This window comes from Loxodonta africana, chromosome X, assembly GCF_030014295.1.
Source record: "Loxodonta africana isolate mLoxAfr1 chromosome X, mLoxAfr1.hap2, whole genome shotgun sequence".
Lineage (NCBI taxonomy): Eukaryota > Metazoa > Chordata > Mammalia > Proboscidea > Elephantidae > Loxodonta > Loxodonta africana.
The window spans coordinates 116,022,162-116,043,170 of NC_087369.1; the positions used below are offsets into that span (position 1 = coordinate 116,022,162).

The following is a 21,009-nucleotide window of genomic DNA, read 5'->3' on the forward strand; positions in this document are numbered from 1 at the left end:
GAGGCATTTTGGTATTTTGCCATTGTTTATTCTGATTTTACATTACAGGAAATCATGAAGCTTGTCACTGTGCATATGACAGTCTTCTGTAACCCACTGGGAAAATTAAAGAGAATATACCTGGCAGAAAGGGTCCTAGGGTGAATTGATCTCTCTTAAAATGGCTTCAGTTCTGATATAAATAATCCCCCCTCCTGTTTCTTTTTTTTGGGCAGTAAAGATCGATTGGGCTTTGTGTTAGCAGGGTGTAATGAAGACATAGTACAAAGATAAAGAAGTTTAGATCACTGAGGGAATCAATGGATTAAAAGTAGAAAAAGAGCTGTATATATAATTGTATGTTTGCCCCAGGTGACCCAGGTGGCAATGATCTTGAACAGCAATTGGTCGGTAGTATTCAAAAACAATTTCCTGAGATTCTGGGACCAAGTAATTCTCATTTCCTTAAAATTCATAATGGCGCTCTCCACACCAGTGAGATGACCATATTTTTCTTAGTATTTTTTAGCATGCATGAAAATACAAAGCATTATTAAGCTTCTGTTATAAGAAATAAATGTATGGAATGTGGCAGAAGGGTTAAATTCAATTCCTAGTAACCAGTATTTTAAAATCTGATTCTTTCCTAATTATATCTCTTAATTGACACTTCAACATATTTGTAATATAAATAATAACTGCTCTTCATGCTGCTATTATGTTATTGTAGGATCTTAAAATAACTTCTGAATCATGGAAGATTACTAAATTGTGAGGTATTTAGCTTTGTTGTGTTCTAATTCATTAAATAAGGATCACTATATATGGTATGTATTAGTTTTTATTAGCCACTGTATTTCATTAACTAGAACATACCATTTCCAGTGATTCTTGGTAGTAGAAGTAGAAAACTGTATGCAAAAATTGTGTTGGAGTTTTTGAGAAATGGGCATATATTAACAGAATTAGAAAGTTGATTTTATTTAGAATACTGGAAAAGGTGTCATTTAAATACCCATCAGGTGTAACACTGACTTCTTAGACCTAGTTGTTTCATTATACTGTTAAATGTGAGTTTTCTTGTTGTTCATGTCTTTTTTTTTTAATTTAGGTGTCTTAAAAACATTATTTATTACAATGCTTTGAAAAAAAATTGAGTTTATGACTTTGCTATATCTTTTTTCACTTTTTGACCTTTCAAGTTTTTTTTCTTTTATAAAGAATGTGTATGTTTCTATATTCAAACTTTTTAATTCTCCTATTTATAGTTGATAATATAAAAAAATGAGGATCAATTATTATTTTCTTGTTTGAGCTATGAATTATTTTTCTTATCTGACAGGTGTTTCTTTTTTTTGTTTCCTTTTGGTTTTAATAGAACATTCAAATAAAAACTTTGGCAGATGATGTGGTAAGGTGGTCTTAGCAGCATGTTATTGCATTACTCATGCATGTTGTCTTTTTATTAAAGTAGGTGGACATTAAAGCATTGATATATGTAAGATATAAGATGTCTGAATGTTTACAAAGTATAGTGAAATGGAAGATTGTCTTTAGAGTGAATTCTCTTCTTGAATATCAGTATAAACAATTATATGGAATCTCAGCAAAATTTTGATACCATCCTGATATGTATGCTAAACAATTAAAAAAAAAACCTCTACCTAAATCTAACTCTGGGAAACACAGACCTGTCCTTTATTGATAGTCAATTGACTGAATATGTTAAGCATAATATTGGAGGAAATTAATTGCAAATAGAAAGGGAATTACGTTTCCTTCCTATCAGATATGTGCTATTACATTTAAAAACCTTAAATATTTTCAAGCTGAGTCTCTCGTAGTAAAACTTATTAAAAGTTGTGGACTCAAAATTTAAGTGCACCATTTTATTGCTAGAAAAATTTAAATGGTGTTTTAAGCTATGTCAGTTTTTTCTTTGTGAAGTTACCTATCCACAAATAATGTTAATATTGCCTGTGCTTTAAGGAGGTCAAGGTATGTGGCTTAACTTCATTTTCTTATCAAGATATAGCTGAAGGCAAAAGCCAATTTTCTAGACAGAAATGAAGGACACAGCAAAAGATCAAATATATATGTAAATAATCCTACTCAGTAAAATGGCCAGAACTGCGAAAGGAAACAGTAAATGATATGAAGGGAAAGGAAAGAGATATGTTGATTTTTATGGTTGATTGCATATTTAAATGCTTTTATGTCCACCATATCTTTCAGTGAAATTTAACTGTTTGATATCTGCTCAGCTTATTTGGGATTACTTAATTTTTTTCTTGAGTTGTTTAAAGATAGTCTGCATCTCTAAAGCACCTTAATTTCCCTCAAAAAGTTAAAAGAAAATTTGAAAAAAAAAATAGTTCAAGATGATTTGAAGTACTGAATCTTAATGTGAACACTGGACTAGAAACTGGGGGCTCGTGACTTTAGGTGTCACTTTTTCTTTGAATTAAGAGAGTTGCTCTAGATGATTTCTCAAGTTTGTTCCCAGGTCTAAAATGTTATGGTTTATATAATCTCTTTGTGAGCAACCGTGTACTCAAATCATTTTTGTCATCCTAAATAAGCTGCTTACGACTGCTTGTATTTCTTTCAAAGTATACCTTTCAATTAAAAAAAAGTGTTTTTTGAATCAATAAAGTATAAGGTATATTCTTTTAATGAGAGTCAACGTAATTTTATATAAGCTGTGGTAATCATTTCTGTGATGCTTTGTGTAACATTAAGGTAATTTGTGAAATTTCTGGTACCCGCGGCAGTGAAGATGCGTTGTCTTCATATTTAACACGTCTGCTTGTTTAATGTGAGCTGAAGGTGTGCATGTGCTTCTTAACAGAAACCAGAATAAAACTGAGTTGTGTTCAGTTTTATGTACGTTACTAATTTTTTACGTCTATTATTTTGTGGTTTAAAAAAGAATGCCTTGTTTACGTGCAGACGAAATCATTAACGTACTTTATGTGCAATAGCACGCTAATCATTAAGAGATTGTACATGCAATCAATGGCTCCAAGTCAATATCCATAAAATAACTAGTTCTTCATAATAATATTTGTAGGAATTATATCTATTTATTTTTCCAGTTAATGGAAAGGTGATGTTTTATTTTTGTTTTTCTTCCTTGTTGGTCTCTTTTTTTAGGGGAGAAAAACTTGGGGGCAAAGGAAAATAATAATAACAGTAGTAACAATAAATAGCAGCTAGGCACACTAAGCATATTAATTTATTTAAACCTTTCAATAACCCTATGGTGTAAGTAGTACCATTTTCCGCATTTTAAAGATGAGGATACAGGTATGGTGAGACTAACTTGCAGAGGGTTACTCTGTTCCTAAATGGCAAAAAAACAAACAAAAACGTTACTGTGGAGTCCGACTCATAGTGACCCTATAGGGCAGAGTAGAACTGTCCCATAGGATTTCCAAGGTTGTAATCTTTACGGAAGCAGACTGCCATGTCTTACTCCCGCATAGTGGCTGGTGGGTTCAAACTGCCAACCTTTTGGTTAGCAGCCGAGTGGTTTAACCACTGCGCCACCAAGGATTCTTGTAAATGGAAAAGCCTAGATTCAAATCCAGGTAGTCTGGCTTCAGAGTTCACACTCTTAACCACCATACTGTACTGCTACACTGAGAAATTATTCCTACATATTTGTCCCAGTGTTTGCCACTTTGGAGAAGAGAAACATTCACATAATTTCCCCTTAGAATTGGGTATCAGAAGCTCCACTCATTTCATTTCTCTGTTTCTCATATTTCTGAAGTTGCCATCAAAGATACATTTACCTTAAACAACCACGGGACTTTGATCTAAGACTTTTTTCACCTACCTATTATGGAAAATAAGAATGACAAGGGACTAAGTTTTACTTTTGAAGAATACTTTTCTCCCCCTCCACTTCTGAGGCTGAAGAATTACTTCAAGGTTTCAAAATAGTACAATCTCTAACTGGAGCTTGCTGCTTAAAATCACATTTTGTCAAAAGACAGTAATCATATATTGTACTAAGTGCCATTTTGTTGTTTCGATTCTTCATGTTCGTGGTTCTTGATCTCTTTCTTAGGGCTTATTTTTTTCTGTTTGCAGCGTGACCGAATTACAAGTTTTAGAAAATCTACTGTCAGAAAAGAAAAACCTCTTATTCAACATCCTATTGATTCTCAAGTTGCGATGAGTGAGTTTCCAGCAGCTCAGCCATTATATGATGAGCGATCTTTGAATTTGTCAGAAAAGGAAGTACTGGATCTCTTTGAAAAAATGATGGTAAGTTACACCGCTAATTTTGTTGTAATTTAAAAATGTGCGTGCCCTGAATAGCAATAGGTTTTTAGCAGGTGCATTAGTATGGACTGTGTTTATATCACCTAAAGGAGAGACCAGAAACTTGTTGATCCAACGGAACTATTTTCTTAAGTATCTGTTTTTAGAGCTAAAGCATCTTACCTGTCTTTCTCTTCTACTGTGTGCTCCTAGAAGCAGGGGCTGACTTATTTATCTTTGCTCTCCAGCATTTATTAGTCTCTGGCACATTAAATCAGTTGTTCAATTAACTAATTTGTGTGTCTGTTTGTATATAGCAAACCAGACCTAATTCCACTTTGCTGAAAACAGCACAAGGTGTCTTGTTGGGTGTGTGAAATAGAGCTGGGAGGGCATATGTAAGAAGTAGTAGAAAGGACAAAGAAATGAATTCATCCAAGTTTGTTCTATTGGCAGCAGTCATACAACTTACATTTTCTAGCATGTTTCCTATATTTTATAGCTTGTGGTCTGGGTTATTTCTTAGATTAGATAATAAATATGATATTTTGAGCATTCTGCAGTTTGTGTTAGGAGAGAGTTGACATGAGGCATTGGATCATATTACATTGGCACGCTTGACTAGAGAATAACTGGGGAACCTGATTCAGGATTCATTTGTTTAAAACTCTATCCCGCTTATCATTGTAAAATTTTTTATGGCTGTCTTTTTATCTGGAGGAAACCCTGGTGGCATAGTGGGTAAGAGCTGTGGCTACTAACCAAAAGGTCGGCAGTTCTAATCCACCAGGCTCTCCTTGGAAACTCTACGAGGCAGTTCTACTCTGTCCTGTAGGGTTGCTGAGTCAGAATCAACTCGAAGGCACTGGGTTTGGTTTTTGATTTTTTATTTATCTGGACTTAGAGTCCCCAGGGGCTTCAATGACCCTTCACTCATGCCAAAAGAGTAAGTTAAGAATTACTGAAATCTTAGGCCTTCTTACGCTGCCCACTATGGAACCATCTTATCACTACACCTACCACCACCCCCACTGTCTCCCTCCGGTGCCAAGAAGAGTTACTAGGCCTTCAGTGAATATTCCTGGCAAGTTTTTGAATGAATACTAACAAATTCCTTTTGTCTTTCAACTTGTCTACCAGTCCTTCTATCTAGCTACAACCCTTCCTTCCCGGTCCTGTGGTATACTCTTTTTCCCACTGCTCTTTCCATGGCATTTTCTTTGAACCATCATTTAGCCAACTTTTCTCCTGTTATCTGCTGACCTTTCTTGATGATAATAGCACCTGCTTAAATTTTTCTTTTCACCTTTTCTCTTGTTACTCATTTTGGTGATTTAAACTGTTGGTAACCTCTTCAATGCTTTTTTGCTCTTAGTTTCTGAATTTGCTAAACTCTGACCTGTGTATCTATTTTAAGATAGGCACAGAGATAGTTTTTTTTATATAGACACAGAGGCTGATATAATAAAGTATCACAAAATGGGTGACTTAAAACGACAGAAGTGTATTGTTTCACAGGTCTGTAGGCCAGAAGCTCAAATTCAGGGTTTAAGCAGAGCTATGTTCTCTCCGAAGGCTCTAGAGGAAGATCTTTTCTTGTCTCTCCCAGCTTGTGGTAGTCGAAGGTGTTCCTTGGCTTGCAGCTGCAGCATTACTCCATCTTCACATAGCTGCCTTCCCCTTTTGTGTGTGTGTCTGTGTCTTCTTTTATAAGGTTGCCACTCATATTGGATTAGGACCCACCCTGCTCCAGTATGACCTGATGTTAACTGATAACATCTTCCAAGACCCCATTTCCAAACAAGGTAACACTGACACAAGTACTAAGGGCTAGGACTTTAACATATCTTTTTGGAGGACACAATTCCATCCATAATAATTACTTACAGGTGTGACTGCACGTTGGCCTGTGTCATCAACGGAAATGATTCACCCTCTAAGACGCTTAAATCTGAAATTCTCCTTGGAAGCTAAACCACCTATTTTACCTCTCTCAGACTCTTAATTCTACTGAACATATATTATGTATTGGTGGGCGGGTTTGACTTCTGGCTCTGCCATTAATCACATCACTTTGAGGAGGTTATATAACCTCTCTAAACTTTATTTTCCTTAACGTGGCAAAGGTATTAGTGTATCTACCTCATATGGTTATTTTTAGGATTAAGGGAGTTAAATATTCCTAGAACAGTATCTGGCATATAAGCTTTCTGTATAAACATTTTTATAAATGTTTGTTCCATTTCTTTCACTTTATCAAAGAAATCCCTGTTCTTTCTTTCATTGCCAGTATTTCCTGATCACCCCTTACCTGGCAGCAGCTCTGTTGTCCTCTCTTAGCTTAACCCCGCAAAACAGTGCCAACAACAATAGAAGCATTCTTTGACATTATTAACACTTTTTATCACCATATTTTTTCTTCGCTGAAAAATTATACTGACAGTTTTAATCTGATGACCAATTCAGTTGCTACTTCTCATAGCATAAGTAGTTTCTCTGAGCTCATCAGTGGCATTGCCACACTCCAGTTTGCTTGAGCTCAACCCTTCAGGGCTGTCTTCCACTCCATTCATTTTCTCCCTCACTTCTTTATCTAATTGCTTGCCAAATCCCATTTGTTCTGCTTTTGCAATGACTCTTGCATCTGTGTCCTCAGTTGTCCTCCAACTGCTCTTGCCCTAATTTAGACAATATCCCTCTCTAGTTGTTTCTCGTAGACTATTAAAACAGTCTGCAAACTAGTCTTCCTCCCATCCTCCTGGTCTTGCTCCAACCTCTAAATTTTGGAGTAGCCCAGCGATCAGTCCTTGGACATCTGTTTTCTGTCTACACTACTTTTTTTGGTAATTGCATCCAGTCCTATGGCTTTAAAATCCATTTATATGCTCACAGTTCTCACATTTATCTCCAGTTTCATCCTCACACCTGAACTCCAGGCTTATAATATCCAGCTCTCTAATCGACCTCTTTCCTTGAATGTCTAATTAAAAAACCAAAACCGTTGCCACTGAGTTGATTGTAACTCATGGTGATCCCATGTGTTACAGAGTAGGACTGAGCACCATAGGATTTTCTTGGCTGTAATCTTTACAGAAGCAGATTGCCAGGCCTTTCTTTTGCGGTGCTGCTGGGTGGGATCAAGCTGCCAACCTTTTGGCTAGTAGACAAGTGCAAACTGTTTGCTTCACCCAGGGATCTTTAGACGTTTAATATACCGCTTAAAAGTAGCATATGCAAAACTAATTATAGTCCCCTACAAGTCCACCCAAAGTCTTCCCCTTCTAAGTTGTTGGCATCTTCATCTTACCAGTTACTCAGACCAAACACCTTAGAATTGCTCTTGACTAGTCTCTCTCACTTCCCCACATTTGATCCATTATTAAATTCCACTAACACTACCTGCATTGGTGCCACATTGGTTGAAATCTCACCCACTACCACAGTAGCCTCCTAAGTGGTCTCACTATATCCACCCTTGACCTTCTACAGTATATTCTCAACACAGAAGAAAACTTGAGCAATATCATGTCACTGATCTTCTCAGATTCCTACAATGGCTTCCCAGTTCACTCAGTGAAAAAGTTGATATACCCCTGTCTTCTACCTTTTCCCCTTGCTCCTTCTGCTTCAACTTCACGAGTGTGTTTTATGTAAATGTAGCCCTAAGCAAAAATTATTCTTAGTAATTTTTTCTTTTCAATTTGTGTACAATGTTTTCAATTTTTGTACATTTCTATTTTGTGGTTTGAATATTATTTTAATGTTTCATCAGAAAATTACTATTTTCCTCTCTAAATTTGTTACAGTTTTAAAAGATTTGCTTGTTGGACTAATAAATATGATTTTAATATATATATATATACACACACACACAACTTGATGCCACGTTTTCCTTAATGGGAATCTTTCCTTCTATGGGAATTTTGGAATAGGAAATCGGAGAGAAATATGAGTTCATTAAAAGTAACAAACAAAAGATTAAAAAAAGAAATGTTTTGAAAAAGGGACAATGCCTTCTTTGAGAGAAGTCTACTTTTACCTTGAACATTATGTATTTTCTGTATCATTATCTTTGGTTTGACTGTAATCAGCTTACGGCGAACAGTTTATTTTTGTTAATAAGCATAGCTTTTCGCTTACCGTGCACTTATTAGCCATGCATACCACTAAACAAGCTATGTGTATTATTTCAGCCGATTCTTATGACAATGCCACAAAGTAGGCAACATATTATGACCCATTTTACAGATAAGGAAATTGAGGCTTAGAAGGAGGTTAAGTAACTTAGCTCAGTAATTTGGCATTTTGGTAGCATGTATAATAATGTTTCCTTTAAGGTAAATGCAAAATTAATAAGCTTTCCTTGCACTTACACTGACTGGAAGTAAAAGGCAACTTGGGGGGGTATGTGCTGTAGCAGGTAAAGCCAGCCAAGGATTGATTATTTCCCGCTGATGATGGAAAATTGTCCGTAATAGCTTTTTCTAGATCGTAAATTGAAAAGAAAGAGGCTAACAGTTTAGTAATGGCAAACTGTTAAAATGTCATTATTACAGTTGATTGGGAGAAGGCACTTAAGTCATTCTGTTTCTAAAACACAGAAGTAGATTTTCAGGTATGAATCCCTTTTTTATTTCACTCCTGTGAGCATCCTTCCTTGTACAAATAATGTAAAATATGTTCTTGTCCTACTGGATGGTTGTTATGACAATCTTGTTTCCCTTGATGTTACCCTTTATTGTGGTGTTCCTGTTGATTGGCTTTTTTCGATTTTAAATAACTGCTAAATGTTTAGACCGTTCCGCCTAAATACTATGTATGTGTTTTAGGATAACACCCTGAGGAATAGAATGTTTTAAATAATTGCATAAAATAGTACATCATTATTCACAGTGGCTGCAACAGTGGGCTCCAGCATAGCAACGATTGTGAGCATGGCGCAGGAGCAGGCAGTGTTTTGTTCTGCTGTGCGTAGGGGTCGCTATGAGTCGGAACCGACTTGATGGCACCTAACGACAGAACGATACATAGTAATAGCAAGTAAGATATTTGACAAGAAGCAAATTACCTTGAGATTGCTAATACAGTTTCTTTTTTGGAATTTCTGGGTAATGATATATTTTGGTGAAATTTTGGTGAAAAACTTAAAGACAGTGTTCAACATAATCCTTACTCTCTTAGTCCGATAATCGAAACTCTTGTTACACCTGAGGATCACATCTTTCAACAGCAGTTATTTTATAGGGTTGTAGATGTAGATAATAGGGTACACTGGGCTAAATCTAAAATTATCCCAGGATATGTTTTTTAAGTATTAGCTGTTTTATTTAATTGCTAATAACTCATTCTAAAAATCACTTGACTCTTTATGAAAAAAACCCAAAACCCATTGCAGCTGAGTCGATTCCAACTCATAGCAACTCCATCCAACTCATGGCGACCCCATAGGTCAGAATAGAACTGCCCCATAGAGTTTCCAAGGAGTGCCTGGTGGATTTGAACTGCTGACATTTGGCACCAGGATTTCCTGACTCTTTATGGGTAAGTAAAATCCTGAAACAAGTCCAGTTAATTGAAAGATTTGAGTGGTTAAGTTTTGCTTACTAGTGTATTAAAAAAAAAAAATAGCAGGTTACTAATGTTCCATTGACTGACATCTGTTCTATGCATTGGTACATCACTTTTCATATTGTAGATAATCAGTGAAATTATTATAGATGGATCTTCTGGGTAATGGTATCAGTGGTTATTGCTGATAGATTTAAAGCTCCAGATTTGAAGTTTTTAGATGATTGTTTATTTTATAGAGCACAAGCTCTTTATTATCAGTGTGTCTTCCATAGTTTGTAAAACTGAATTCTGTATAGTCACAAACCAGTAATTGAAAATTGGAAAGTGATTCTTTCATTAAAACTTTGAAGATCTAAAAATACCTTGTTTTTTTCTATAATTTTTATAATTAACTGCATGGGGTAAATTATCATTGCTCTTCAAGACTCCTGCTCCTCCCCTCTGCCCAGAGTCATGTTTTCAAATCTTCCACTAGTAGGGAAAGGTAGTAGGACCACAACAGTACGGCTTCCTTTTTTTTTTTTTTGGCAACTTTAGAATTGACTGAATTATAGTGGTATTAACCATCATCTTTAACGCCTAATTCAAATTTAAAGGTTTATATCCATAACCTTTCTCTAATCGTATGTGTTAACCAGAGACATTTTGTATTGTCTCTCTTTAGCATTGGATGAAATGTCTCCTTTTTTCTACTTTAAACATAGGGAAATCAGTAATGCTTCAGTTGAATAACGTTTCAGTTGAATTCAACATTGTAAATTAGCATCGCCTTTGAGCTAACTGAAAATAACTGAACTGCTGTTTGTACACTGAATATACTGCTTAAAAAAATTTAGGGACTATTAAATGTTTAACAGTGATAACTTCTTTTTTACCCAAACAGAGTTAATGTAATTGGAGCAAGGAGTGAAATGCATATGGACTATTGCATTTCCTTTTGAACCTTATTGCTCTTTAGTATGCAATTGTTCTCTCTCTCTTTTTGAAAGGGAATAAGGGAGTTTCCATTTTAAGCTTAAAAGAATAAACACGGAAACTTCTTGGAAGTTCAAGTTGGATTTTGATTTATATTAGCTTTGAGTCAGAATCGACTCAATGGCAATGGGTTTGGGTTTTTTTTTTTTTCCTGTTAGCACAAGTATCTATTGAATCCAGGTCCAGTTTACCAATTGGTGACATTGGATTCATATAGATATGTCAATAAGGAATGTGTTCTAATACAGATATTTAAATAGTTTTGTCTTATGCAAAGGATGAGTCTAGTGATTTATAATGAATTTCTAGGCACACTTCATTTCAATCTCATTTATTAAAGGCAACTTCTGATACATGATTATATGTGCAAATGTGATGTTTTACACTTTGCTTTTATTCAGCAAATTTATATATTTCACATTTTTGACATAATTTAATCATAGTATAGATATATGTGGAGAAAGATGTGGTGGTCTCCTTCTGTAAAGATTACAGCCTTGGGGAACCCTCTTTGTCAGTTCTACCCTGTCCCATATGGTTTCTATGAGTCGGAATAGACTCGATGGCAATGGGTTTGGTTTTCTTGGGTTTATGGTTATATGCAATAAATACTAAATTATCTATCCCATATTCCCTCTGTTAGAAGTCTCATAAATAATCTCAAAGCTTTTAATTTTTATTCTCTCACTTTTGCCTTTCACCAATTTAGTAGAATGTTAGACCTTACACATCAGGTGTTGTACACTAACCCAAGCATACTTGTTCTCCTCAGACTGCTATTATGAGTTTTCTGTCTCATCCAACCCCAGCCTTTCAGAAGCAGGTTAGCTTGGATGAGAACTGTTTAGTGCTCTTAGCATAAATAATTTTAATTAATTGTTGTTACCATAAAATAAATTTTCAGTAGAAGAGGTCTTAAAATCTATAATAAGCCATGAAATAATTTTCAGAAATGATTAGATTTTCAGATATTGTCTGTTGTTGTTAGGTACCATCAATTTTGACTCACAACAAAATTAGTTAGCAACTGAGCACTTAACTGTTGCATAATAAAAGATACCAGGGCTCCTAGAATTGTCTAGAGAGCATAATTTCTATTGGTTACATTTACATTTTCAATATCCCTATTCTGTATCATTAGACTAGCATCATTCCTATACAATATATTTTGTTTTCTTACACAAACTTCTAAAAGTTTATATAAGATGAGCAAATATTACCCAATAACTTCTAAAAGTTTATAAAAGATGAGCAAATATTACCCAATAAATAGGTCTAAATGGTACTAAGTCTGGGTCAGTTTTTGATTTCCTTAACCAAAAAACCAAACCTATTGCCGTCGAGTCGATTCCAGCTCATAGCGACCCTATAGGACAGAGTAGAAGTGCCCCATAGAGTTTCCAAGGAGTGCCTGGTGGGTTTGAACTGCCGACCCTTTGGTTAGCGGCTGTAGCACTTAACCACTACGCCACCAGGGTTTCCCTTTAATTTCCTTACCGTCTATAATTCTCACCTAAGGCTGACAATTGAAGGGGCAGGACAGGAGTTCCAGGAAAGGAATGAAGGGAACTAGGTTCTCAAATTTACTCAAATTGTAGCTGGTAAACTTAATAATTCACTGTCTCTATTCTTGGATTAGAGGAGTCCTGGTAGTGCAATGGTTAAAATGCTCAGCTGCTAATTGAAAAGTCAGCTGTTTGAACCCACCAGCCACTCCATGGGACAAAGATGTGGCAGTCTCCTTCAATAGAGATTTACAGCCTTGGAAACCCTATGGGGTTGCTGTCGTATAGGGTCGCTATGAGTCAGAATTGACTTGACAGCAGTGGGGTTTGGGTATTCTTGGATTATACCTAGAAATATTTTCAAAAATGTATTTTTTCCGATATAAAATATTCTAGTATTTATAGCCATGAATGCATTTCAGCAACCATTTATTGACTGCATACAATGTGCTGGGTAGTATGCTGGGTGCTAAGGGTGCAAAGATGAATTCAACACATCTCCTGCCCTCATAGAGCCCAGAGTTTAATCAGGGAGACAAGCAAGTAAATGAATTATTTGCATAGTACTAGGATAGCTGTAGGAGCTCTGGTGGCACTACAGTTAAGCATTCAGCTGTTAACCAAAAGGTCTGCAGTTCAAACCCACCCAGTGGCTCCGTGAAAGAAAAGACTTGGCAAGCTGCCCCCATAAAGATTACAGCCTAGAAAACCTCATGGCGCAGTTCTGCTCTGTCACATGAGATCACTATGATTCAAAATTGACTCGATGGCCCCTAATAACAATAATAGGATAGCTGTAAGGAACCCTGGTGGTGCAACAGTTAGATGCTCGGCTGCTAACCAAAAGGTTGGGAGTTTAAACTCACACAGCAGCTCCACAGGTGAAAGACCTAGCAATTTGCTCCCATAGTGATTGCTTCTTAGAAAATCCTATGGGGCAGTTTTACTCTGTCACATGGGGTCTCTGAGTCGAAATCGACTTGACAGCACCCAGTAAATACAACAGCAGGATAGCCGTAAAAGGCTACTGTGGGTACTTAGCCCAACCTAGGGGCTCAGGGAGGAAGCAGGGAAGATCTAAATATGCTATAAAACCTACTGTCCCTTCTGGAATTTCAGTATTTATTGTTTGGCATTTAAAATGTTCTGAAAGTCTGAACAATTCAGCTCATCAAGGTTCAGTGCCTTCTATGTGCCAGTTACTGTTCTAAGCTCTGAGGAGAGAACAGTGAACAACTCAGAGAAAATCCCTACCATCAAGGAGCTTATGTTCTCATGGGGGTGCTACATTAGAGCATAAAGTGTAATTGTAGAAACATAAAAGAAAAGACAATTGCTGTGCCAAGGGGAACTTTATTTGACAACTCTCTGCTGAATACTAGCTGCTTTGTATGGTGCAGGGGACGTAAAGATGCCAGAGACACTATCCTTGCCTCAGGGGATTTATAGTCCAAACTAGAGGTTTGCAAACTACGGTAGCCTGTTTTTGCACAGCCTACAAAAGCAGACTGTTTCCTAGCACGTGAAAATCGTATGAATTTTAGTGTTCATAAATAAAATTTTATTGGACACGACCCCACTCATTTGTTTATGGATTGTCTATTACTGTGTTTGTGCTACAACTGCGGAGTGGAATAGTTCAGACAGAGACTGTGTGACCAGCAAAGCCTAAAGTATTTACTGTCTGGCTGGTTTTTGAACCTTTACAGAAAAAAGTTTGCTAACCCCTGGCCCACTTGCAGTAGCCTCTATAAACTTTTTGATTTTCCACCCCATTGGAGAAAAAAAAAAGATTAGCGCAAGTAATGCCAATATATTTTATTGAAAAATTATATACATGTTTATATGTACTAATATTATATAATTATAAAATACAACATAGTAAGTAAAAGATGAGAAAAACATTGAGATGAACAATATTTTAAATGATTTAAAATAATTTTGTTTATTAATGGTACAGAAGTCTTTACTGTCATAATTAGTAACTCTTCAGTGAGAGCAGTGTCAATGTTTAAATGCTTAATTTTAAATTTAAATGTTTAAATGTATCTTGTTTAAAAACAGACAGTAATTAGAAGGTTTACTTCCAAGTTCATTTTATTTTGATATTTGGGTTAATGTCTGTCATAGTTGAAACATAAATTGGACAAAGATAACCAAACAAAAAAACCAAACCCACTGCCCTCGAGTCGATTCCGACTCATAGCGACCCTAGAGGACCGAGTAGAACTGCCCCATAGAGTTTCCAAGGAGCGCCTGGCGGATTGGAACTGCCGACTTCTTGGTTAGCAGCCGTAGCATTTAACCACTACGCCACCAGGGTGATAAAAAAAAAAATTTTTTTTACACATAGGTCCAAATGGAACATTCTTAGCATCACTTATTAAATCATAGTATCAATACTTTTCTCAGTTCAATCCATGAATCAAGCAGAGGTTTCTTGCTCAGCCATGGCTAGTAAATTTCCGTCTTCCTCGATGACAGTAAGTTGTTCTTGCAACTAATCTGGAATGTTGCTTTTTTTAAAAAAAAAAAAAAATTAAATACATGGGTTCAAAATGGGCTTTAATAAATGAGTCTTCATGATATCAGGGACACAGGCTCTCCCTATTTTTACTTTCACATCCTTAGCGTGTTGACCGTCATCATCCTGTTTGTTTATTTACATCCACTCCAGCCATTGCTATCCAATACTAGAAAAGAGGAGGAAGAGGTAATTCAAACAAGGGTGAAGGGGCTTGACTGGGAAGTTGGGTCTGCCAGTGTATGTCTTTTTCAATAAAGTTCATTGGAAAAGCAGTTATTTTCTTACTAACTGTTAAAATGTCAAGAGGTTACTTGCCTTTTTTGTAAATGAAAAAGTCATGCTATATTTGAACAGTTTTTAAATTGTCTTGAGATAACCAGAGCTAACTCTTAAGTTATGTTTCCAGTCACTTCCTCTCTCACTTAAAAATATTGTAAATATTTGACTGTATTTAAAATATCTTGCTTTTATTTAAAAATAGTACATTTTTAACTTTCTATAATACTGTGTATTTCAGTTTAAACTTCCTTTTTGCAATGGCTGGATTTCACATGTGGGGTTACCTTATTCAAGAATCCTTCGCACTTAGAGTTTATGCATAACATTTTTTTTTTTGGAAGTACACATCATTTATTTTTGGTATCTTCTCTGTTAGATCTTTTCTTTAGTGATTCAAAGAAAAGTAGTTTATATATTTCATTGTTGAAACAATCTTGCACATACTATAAGCTTAGATGTTTTTAAAGGCTGTATTTTCATCCAACTCTAGTAAACCTCCCACACTGCGTAATTTTTCTAATATCTGTTCAGCAAATTTTCACCAATGATTTCTATGTGTCTTCTGACAGTATTTGCTGACAAGGGAATGTGTTTCAGTTACTGCCATGTTTTACATGTATTATTTCAGCTGCTTTTACCAAGGGTTTCCCCAGCGTCATGGAACCTTTTGTCTTTTGCTATTAAAGAAAGAAAATAATTAAAAAAAAGGTTTCTAAGCAGTTGTCATTAAGTTTACAAAACTTCACTAACGTACTAGATTGAGTATCACATGATTGTAATTATTGCTGAGAAAACTGGAGAAGCCTTTCTTCATGATCTGGATACTTGGCTTTTAAATAGCTAATTTGAGGTAGCCTTTAAAGCGCTTGGCCGCTAACCAGAAGGTCAGCAATTCGAACCCATCAGACACTCTGCAGGAGAAAGATGTGGCAGTCAGCTTCCAGAAAAATTTACAGCCCTGGAAACCCTGTGGGCTTGCTATGGGTCGAAATTGGTTCTACGACAGTGGGTAGGTTATACTATCCTTATCTAGTATTTCAAGGTACATTATACACTTAGATTGAGGGTCATAATTGATGATGGATATACATCCATATTTAAAATAAGGAATTATTTTGGTAATTTCAATCTTGTGGGGTCAGTTTCTTATTAGTGCTAGATTTTAATTATTTCTACCATTTAACGTGACTGATGAGGCTCGTAAGTATGAATTGGAGGTATAACAGCTTAGAATCTTCTTATTCTCTTGTTCTTGCACTGTTAGTATTATCTTATTATCCCAATCTGTTGTATTTGCAGGAATCTTTTTAAAACCACCTTTCCATATTATGAGCGTTGATTTAATTAAAACTGGATAAAATAATCTGTAAATCCGCTTAACGTATATAGTATGTTGCAATACTCAGAAAGTGAACAAACATGCATTATGAATGCCCCACTCTTCCTCTAAGATACCTCTTGTATCATATGAGTCTGTGGATCCAATGAAGGCTGCATTGTTTATTTACATGTTAAATATTAGTAAAGATTATTATTTTTATTTTTTCATTAAAAATAAATATTTCCTTTCTAAGCCCTAATGGATCCTTTGTGTAATCTCTGGATTTATGTAATCTGTGGAAACCCCCGGTCCAGTGTTGAGCTCAAGATTAAAGATTATAGGAAAATAAAAATATCTGTTTTCTAATATCTAAATATGTGTTCTGTATTTCCACTCTTGATGACAGAGAGGTATATGTAGGTTTTCAAAGTAGAATCCCTCCAACAGGACCTGAAAGTAGAAGTAGATAAAGTTTTGTGCCATACTCAGTAACATTCACTTTTTTTTCTGCTTTGCCTCTATACTATTTTTAGAGATAACGTACTTAGACATTTTTTTCCTTCAATTTGGTTTTCCATCTAAGCTTCTCTATGTTATGTGGTTAGAATCTATAGGTAGGTAAAGCTAACTGTACCTTTTGAAAACACAAGGTGGTTAATTAATTCTAGATAGAATTGGCCAGTTATTTAATTATGTAAAAAAATCTCTGGTACTTTCATTGGAATTTTAAAAAGTAGAGAACATATCTTCAGAAAAAAATTAACAAATACGGAAAAATTTATGATCTTAAAGTAATTAAACATAACTATAATCACTGTTCATGCTAGGGTATATTTTTGGTACAGCGTATCATTGGTTCATTCTCTTCAGGGTTACAGGTCCTCTCAGCACAGGAGTTGGAGGATATTTGAATAATTACTATTGAGAAGGAGAGGGAAGAGGGCAAACAATTGATGGTGAAGTCAAGTTAAGATTTAAAACTAGCAAGTAGAAAATCTAGCTTTAAACTGGGCTCAAGATGTGGTAGAAAGAAATAACACTTAATAAAAGAGCACATTTATAAAAAGAAGGAGTAAGTGTTATCTCTGTCTTATAGTGAAAGAAGAGATGTAAAAATGTAAACGTTTGACTATTCCTTCTCAAAAAGCAAATAATAATTAAAATAAAAAAATAAACACAGTAGAAGAGATAGGAAAATAGAAAATGATGTTAGAAGACCAGGGGAGAGTTTTAAAAATTGTACTGTCATCTGTTAAAAAATTTATGGAGAGAGAATGAGAGTGAAAATATGAATTATAATACAAATGAATAAATAGGTAGCTAATTCAACTTTTAACCATCTCATTTCACTCTAAGGTTACTCCTGAGTAATAATTTTAAGAATATAGTATTTATTTTCTGAAGAAGTAAAGGAATTTGTGTATAATGAAAAAATTGCATCATGGTATATGTAGAAGGAGAAAAATGGCTATTTACAAAAGTGACTTTAAAAATATTACAAGTGGCCAATTAATTATTTTTTAAAAACTACAAAATGCTACATTCCTCTCATGCATTGTGGAAATTATTAAGTAAATGTTAAACATAGTAAAAGCTTGCTTTTGTATTTTGAGTACTATAAAAATTCATTGTATTTAAAAGTAGTTTCATACTCAATTTCATTATTTAGAATTATAATTGAATTACGAATATTGCTCTATTTGCTTTCATTATTGTATCATAAAGCTAGAGTTACATGATTTGGAAGTATTAGCTGCCTAATTAGTGGGAAGTATTAGCTGCCTAATATCTTATTTCTATAAGAATAAAATGAGTCATTGTGGTTGCTTCTCTTTATGTGAATTGTACGCATTCCCGATCAACTTACGCAGCAGATTTATAGGTATAAAAAATGCTGGTGAATGTAAAGCAAATAAAAATATTTAGAGGAAAAAAGTCCTGAATATCACTTTGGTTCAACGAATATTTATTAAATGCTTACTACATTCCAGGCACTATGTGCTAGGAGTACAAAGATAAGTAAGACCTTGTTCCTGCCCTCAGCTTATATAGTTCAGGGGACAAAGATTTATCAGATAGTTTCAATATAACTGCTACAATATAGGAATTTATGTGGAAGAATGGGATGTAGATAGTCATTTCCAAGTGAGGTGTTTTGGAGAAACTCTTCCTGAAAAAATTAGTGGCTTACTGAAGTTCTTAATTAAGAGTTAGCCAGATACGGGTTTGGCAAGGTAAGGTAGCAGGAGAGGTTGGTGAAGACAATGTTCCAGGCAGATAGAACAGCATCAGGAGCAAAGTAATGGAAGTGTGTAACCGCATAGTGTATGTAGGAAAACTACAAACAACCTGTTGCTCTTAGTTGCTGTCAAGTCGATTCCATCTGATGGTGACCCCATGTGTGCAGAGTAGAACTACTCCATAGGGTTTTCAAGGCTGCGACCTTTCAGAAGCAGATTGCTAGGACTTTCTTCTGAGGCGCCTCTGGGTGGGTTCGAACCACCAACCTTTCAGTTAGTGATTGAGCGCCTAATTGTTTGTGCTACCCAGGGACTCCTACAAACAACCTAGGACTATTAAAATATAAAAGGTAAGATGAAAAATGATAAAAATAATGAGGCTGGGAGGTGATAATATCAATAACTAGTATCCTTGAAGGCTAGTTAATATACACCAGGGCTTCATATGTGTGGTCACATCTAATCTTGACAGCATCTCTCTGATCTGTCTGAGGTATATACTCTTACATTCTCCTCACTGTCCTGGCTACCTCCCTACAAAGTAATTCTACTTTGATGTCGTGATCTCAGCAGTGTCTGCCATTAACAATCGAATGGAGGTACATAGTAATAGAGAAGTGTCACTGGAAGGAGAGGGAGTAAGCTCTCTACCTAGAAACTGCAAAAAGTGGCTCTATTACACTCTTAGTTCTGGCTGTGAACTATACAAATACAGAAACTCAACCTTAGGGTGTTTCAGAGTTGATTCCATTTGGGGGAGCAGAGTCATGCTAACTACATTTGCAGGAGACTGAAATTTAACCAGAATGTTTGGAGGCAGTAGATAAATAGCTTAGCATGTCTGTGAGCAGATTTTAGGAGTTTTAATGGAAATGAACAATATGAGTCAGTAGAATGGTGTGATTGCCAATAAGGTTATAAAGTCAGGGGCTGAAGTAATAGAGATACAGTATTTCAAGATGAAGGAGGTGGAAGCCCTTTCCTTCCTTGCATTTTTCAAACCACAGTTTTTGAGAGAGATAAACATGGATGTTAAGCCATCTCACATGAGAATAATTTGAAGGTCATAGGTCTACTTTAGCTTGAGAATGGTACCTTTAAATAACTTCTACATGGTTCTTCATTTTATTCCCTTTTCTCCAATCTGATTACCATCTCTCTTAGTTCAGGCTCTTATCACTTGTCCCCTGAATTACTTTAATAGCTCAAATTATTGCATATAAGAGAATCCACTCTGGCTAGTTTAAATTAAAAAAAAATGTATATATATTATTAAAGGATATTAAGTAGCTCTTGAATCAGGAGGGATTGCAGAAATAAGCTCTAGTTAACCTTACAGGAATAATTTTCAGAACAGCTTGGTGAAACTGTCTTGATGAAAAAGATGTGTCTGCTGCCATCAATTTCAGAACCCTGTCACCTCCGTTGTTACCCCGACCAGCCAAATGATGGTCTAATCCTGGTCTGCTTCCTTACATAGTTGATTTCCGAATCGACACCTCTCCTAAATGTAATGCTTTGGCGGAAACTAAGACACATGCCTGTACTTCAGCTATAAGGGAGATTGAGAAATGTAATTTTTATGGATTCTGCCTTGATTTGGTGGTACTGACAATGTGAGGATGTATTAAAATGTAGAGGGGTTGTACAAATGATGTTAGGCAGTCAGAAATGACAGATGACCACTCTAGTCTCCTGGCTAGTCACTTTGCCTTCAGTGAGACTTTTATTATCCTTCAAGACCCAAAGCCTGGTGAAGACTTCTCTGACCTTTCCATCTGCCCGCTGTGTTTCCAAATCATCCTATATATGCCTCTATTATAATTATTTGTTTGCATATTGGTCTTTCCTACTAGACTGTGGATTATTTGTTTATATTTATTTAACAAAAAGATGAAGACTATAAAGTATTGGGCATTGTTCCAAATGCTTTATAAATAGTAACTCACTTAATTTGAGGATAGAAGCAGTATCCCTAATTTGTATTCCCCTAGCCAGCCTAGCGTTGTCTCTGGTGTATAGTACATAACCACTAAATAAGTGATTCAAAATATAGAAAATGGGGAAGGAAAAAAAAAGATATCACCCTACCACCTTAACACACTATTAGTATTTTGTATATGTTTTATGTCCAACTCTTCAAGGATAAACGTGGCAAAAATTAAAGAGCCCTAAGATGGGATGGGTTACCACCAGAGATAGTGTGTTCCCCATGAGTTGAAATAGACACAGAACATAGCTGAGCATCTGCGGACTGCATTAACAGTGTTTTCCAGCCTCTTTTCTGTGATTTTGCTGTGATTCAGTGCTTGAGAGAGAGAGGAAAAAGAAGTCTAC

At 35.6% G+C, this 21,009-nt stretch overlaps 1 protein-coding gene across 10 annotated transcripts in view; it reads left to right on the plus strand.

The window, feature by feature from the left end:
* DIAPH2 (diaphanous related formin 2) overlaps positions 1-21,009 on the plus strand; it is a 940,735-nt gene that overhangs the window by 59,776 nt on the left and 859,950 nt on the right. For 9 of the 10 annotated variants that reach the window (XM_064277942.1, XM_064277941.1, XM_064277943.1 and 6 more), the window contains exons 2-3: positions 1,358-1,390; positions 4,081-4,257. In XM_064277942.1, the coding sequence (XP_064134012.1) occupies positions 1,358-1,390; positions 4,081-4,257 (210 nt within the window). The remainder of the gene's footprint in view (positions 1-1,357; positions 1,391-4,080; positions 4,258-21,009) is intronic. The other variant, XM_064277944.1, reaches the window with a different exon arrangement.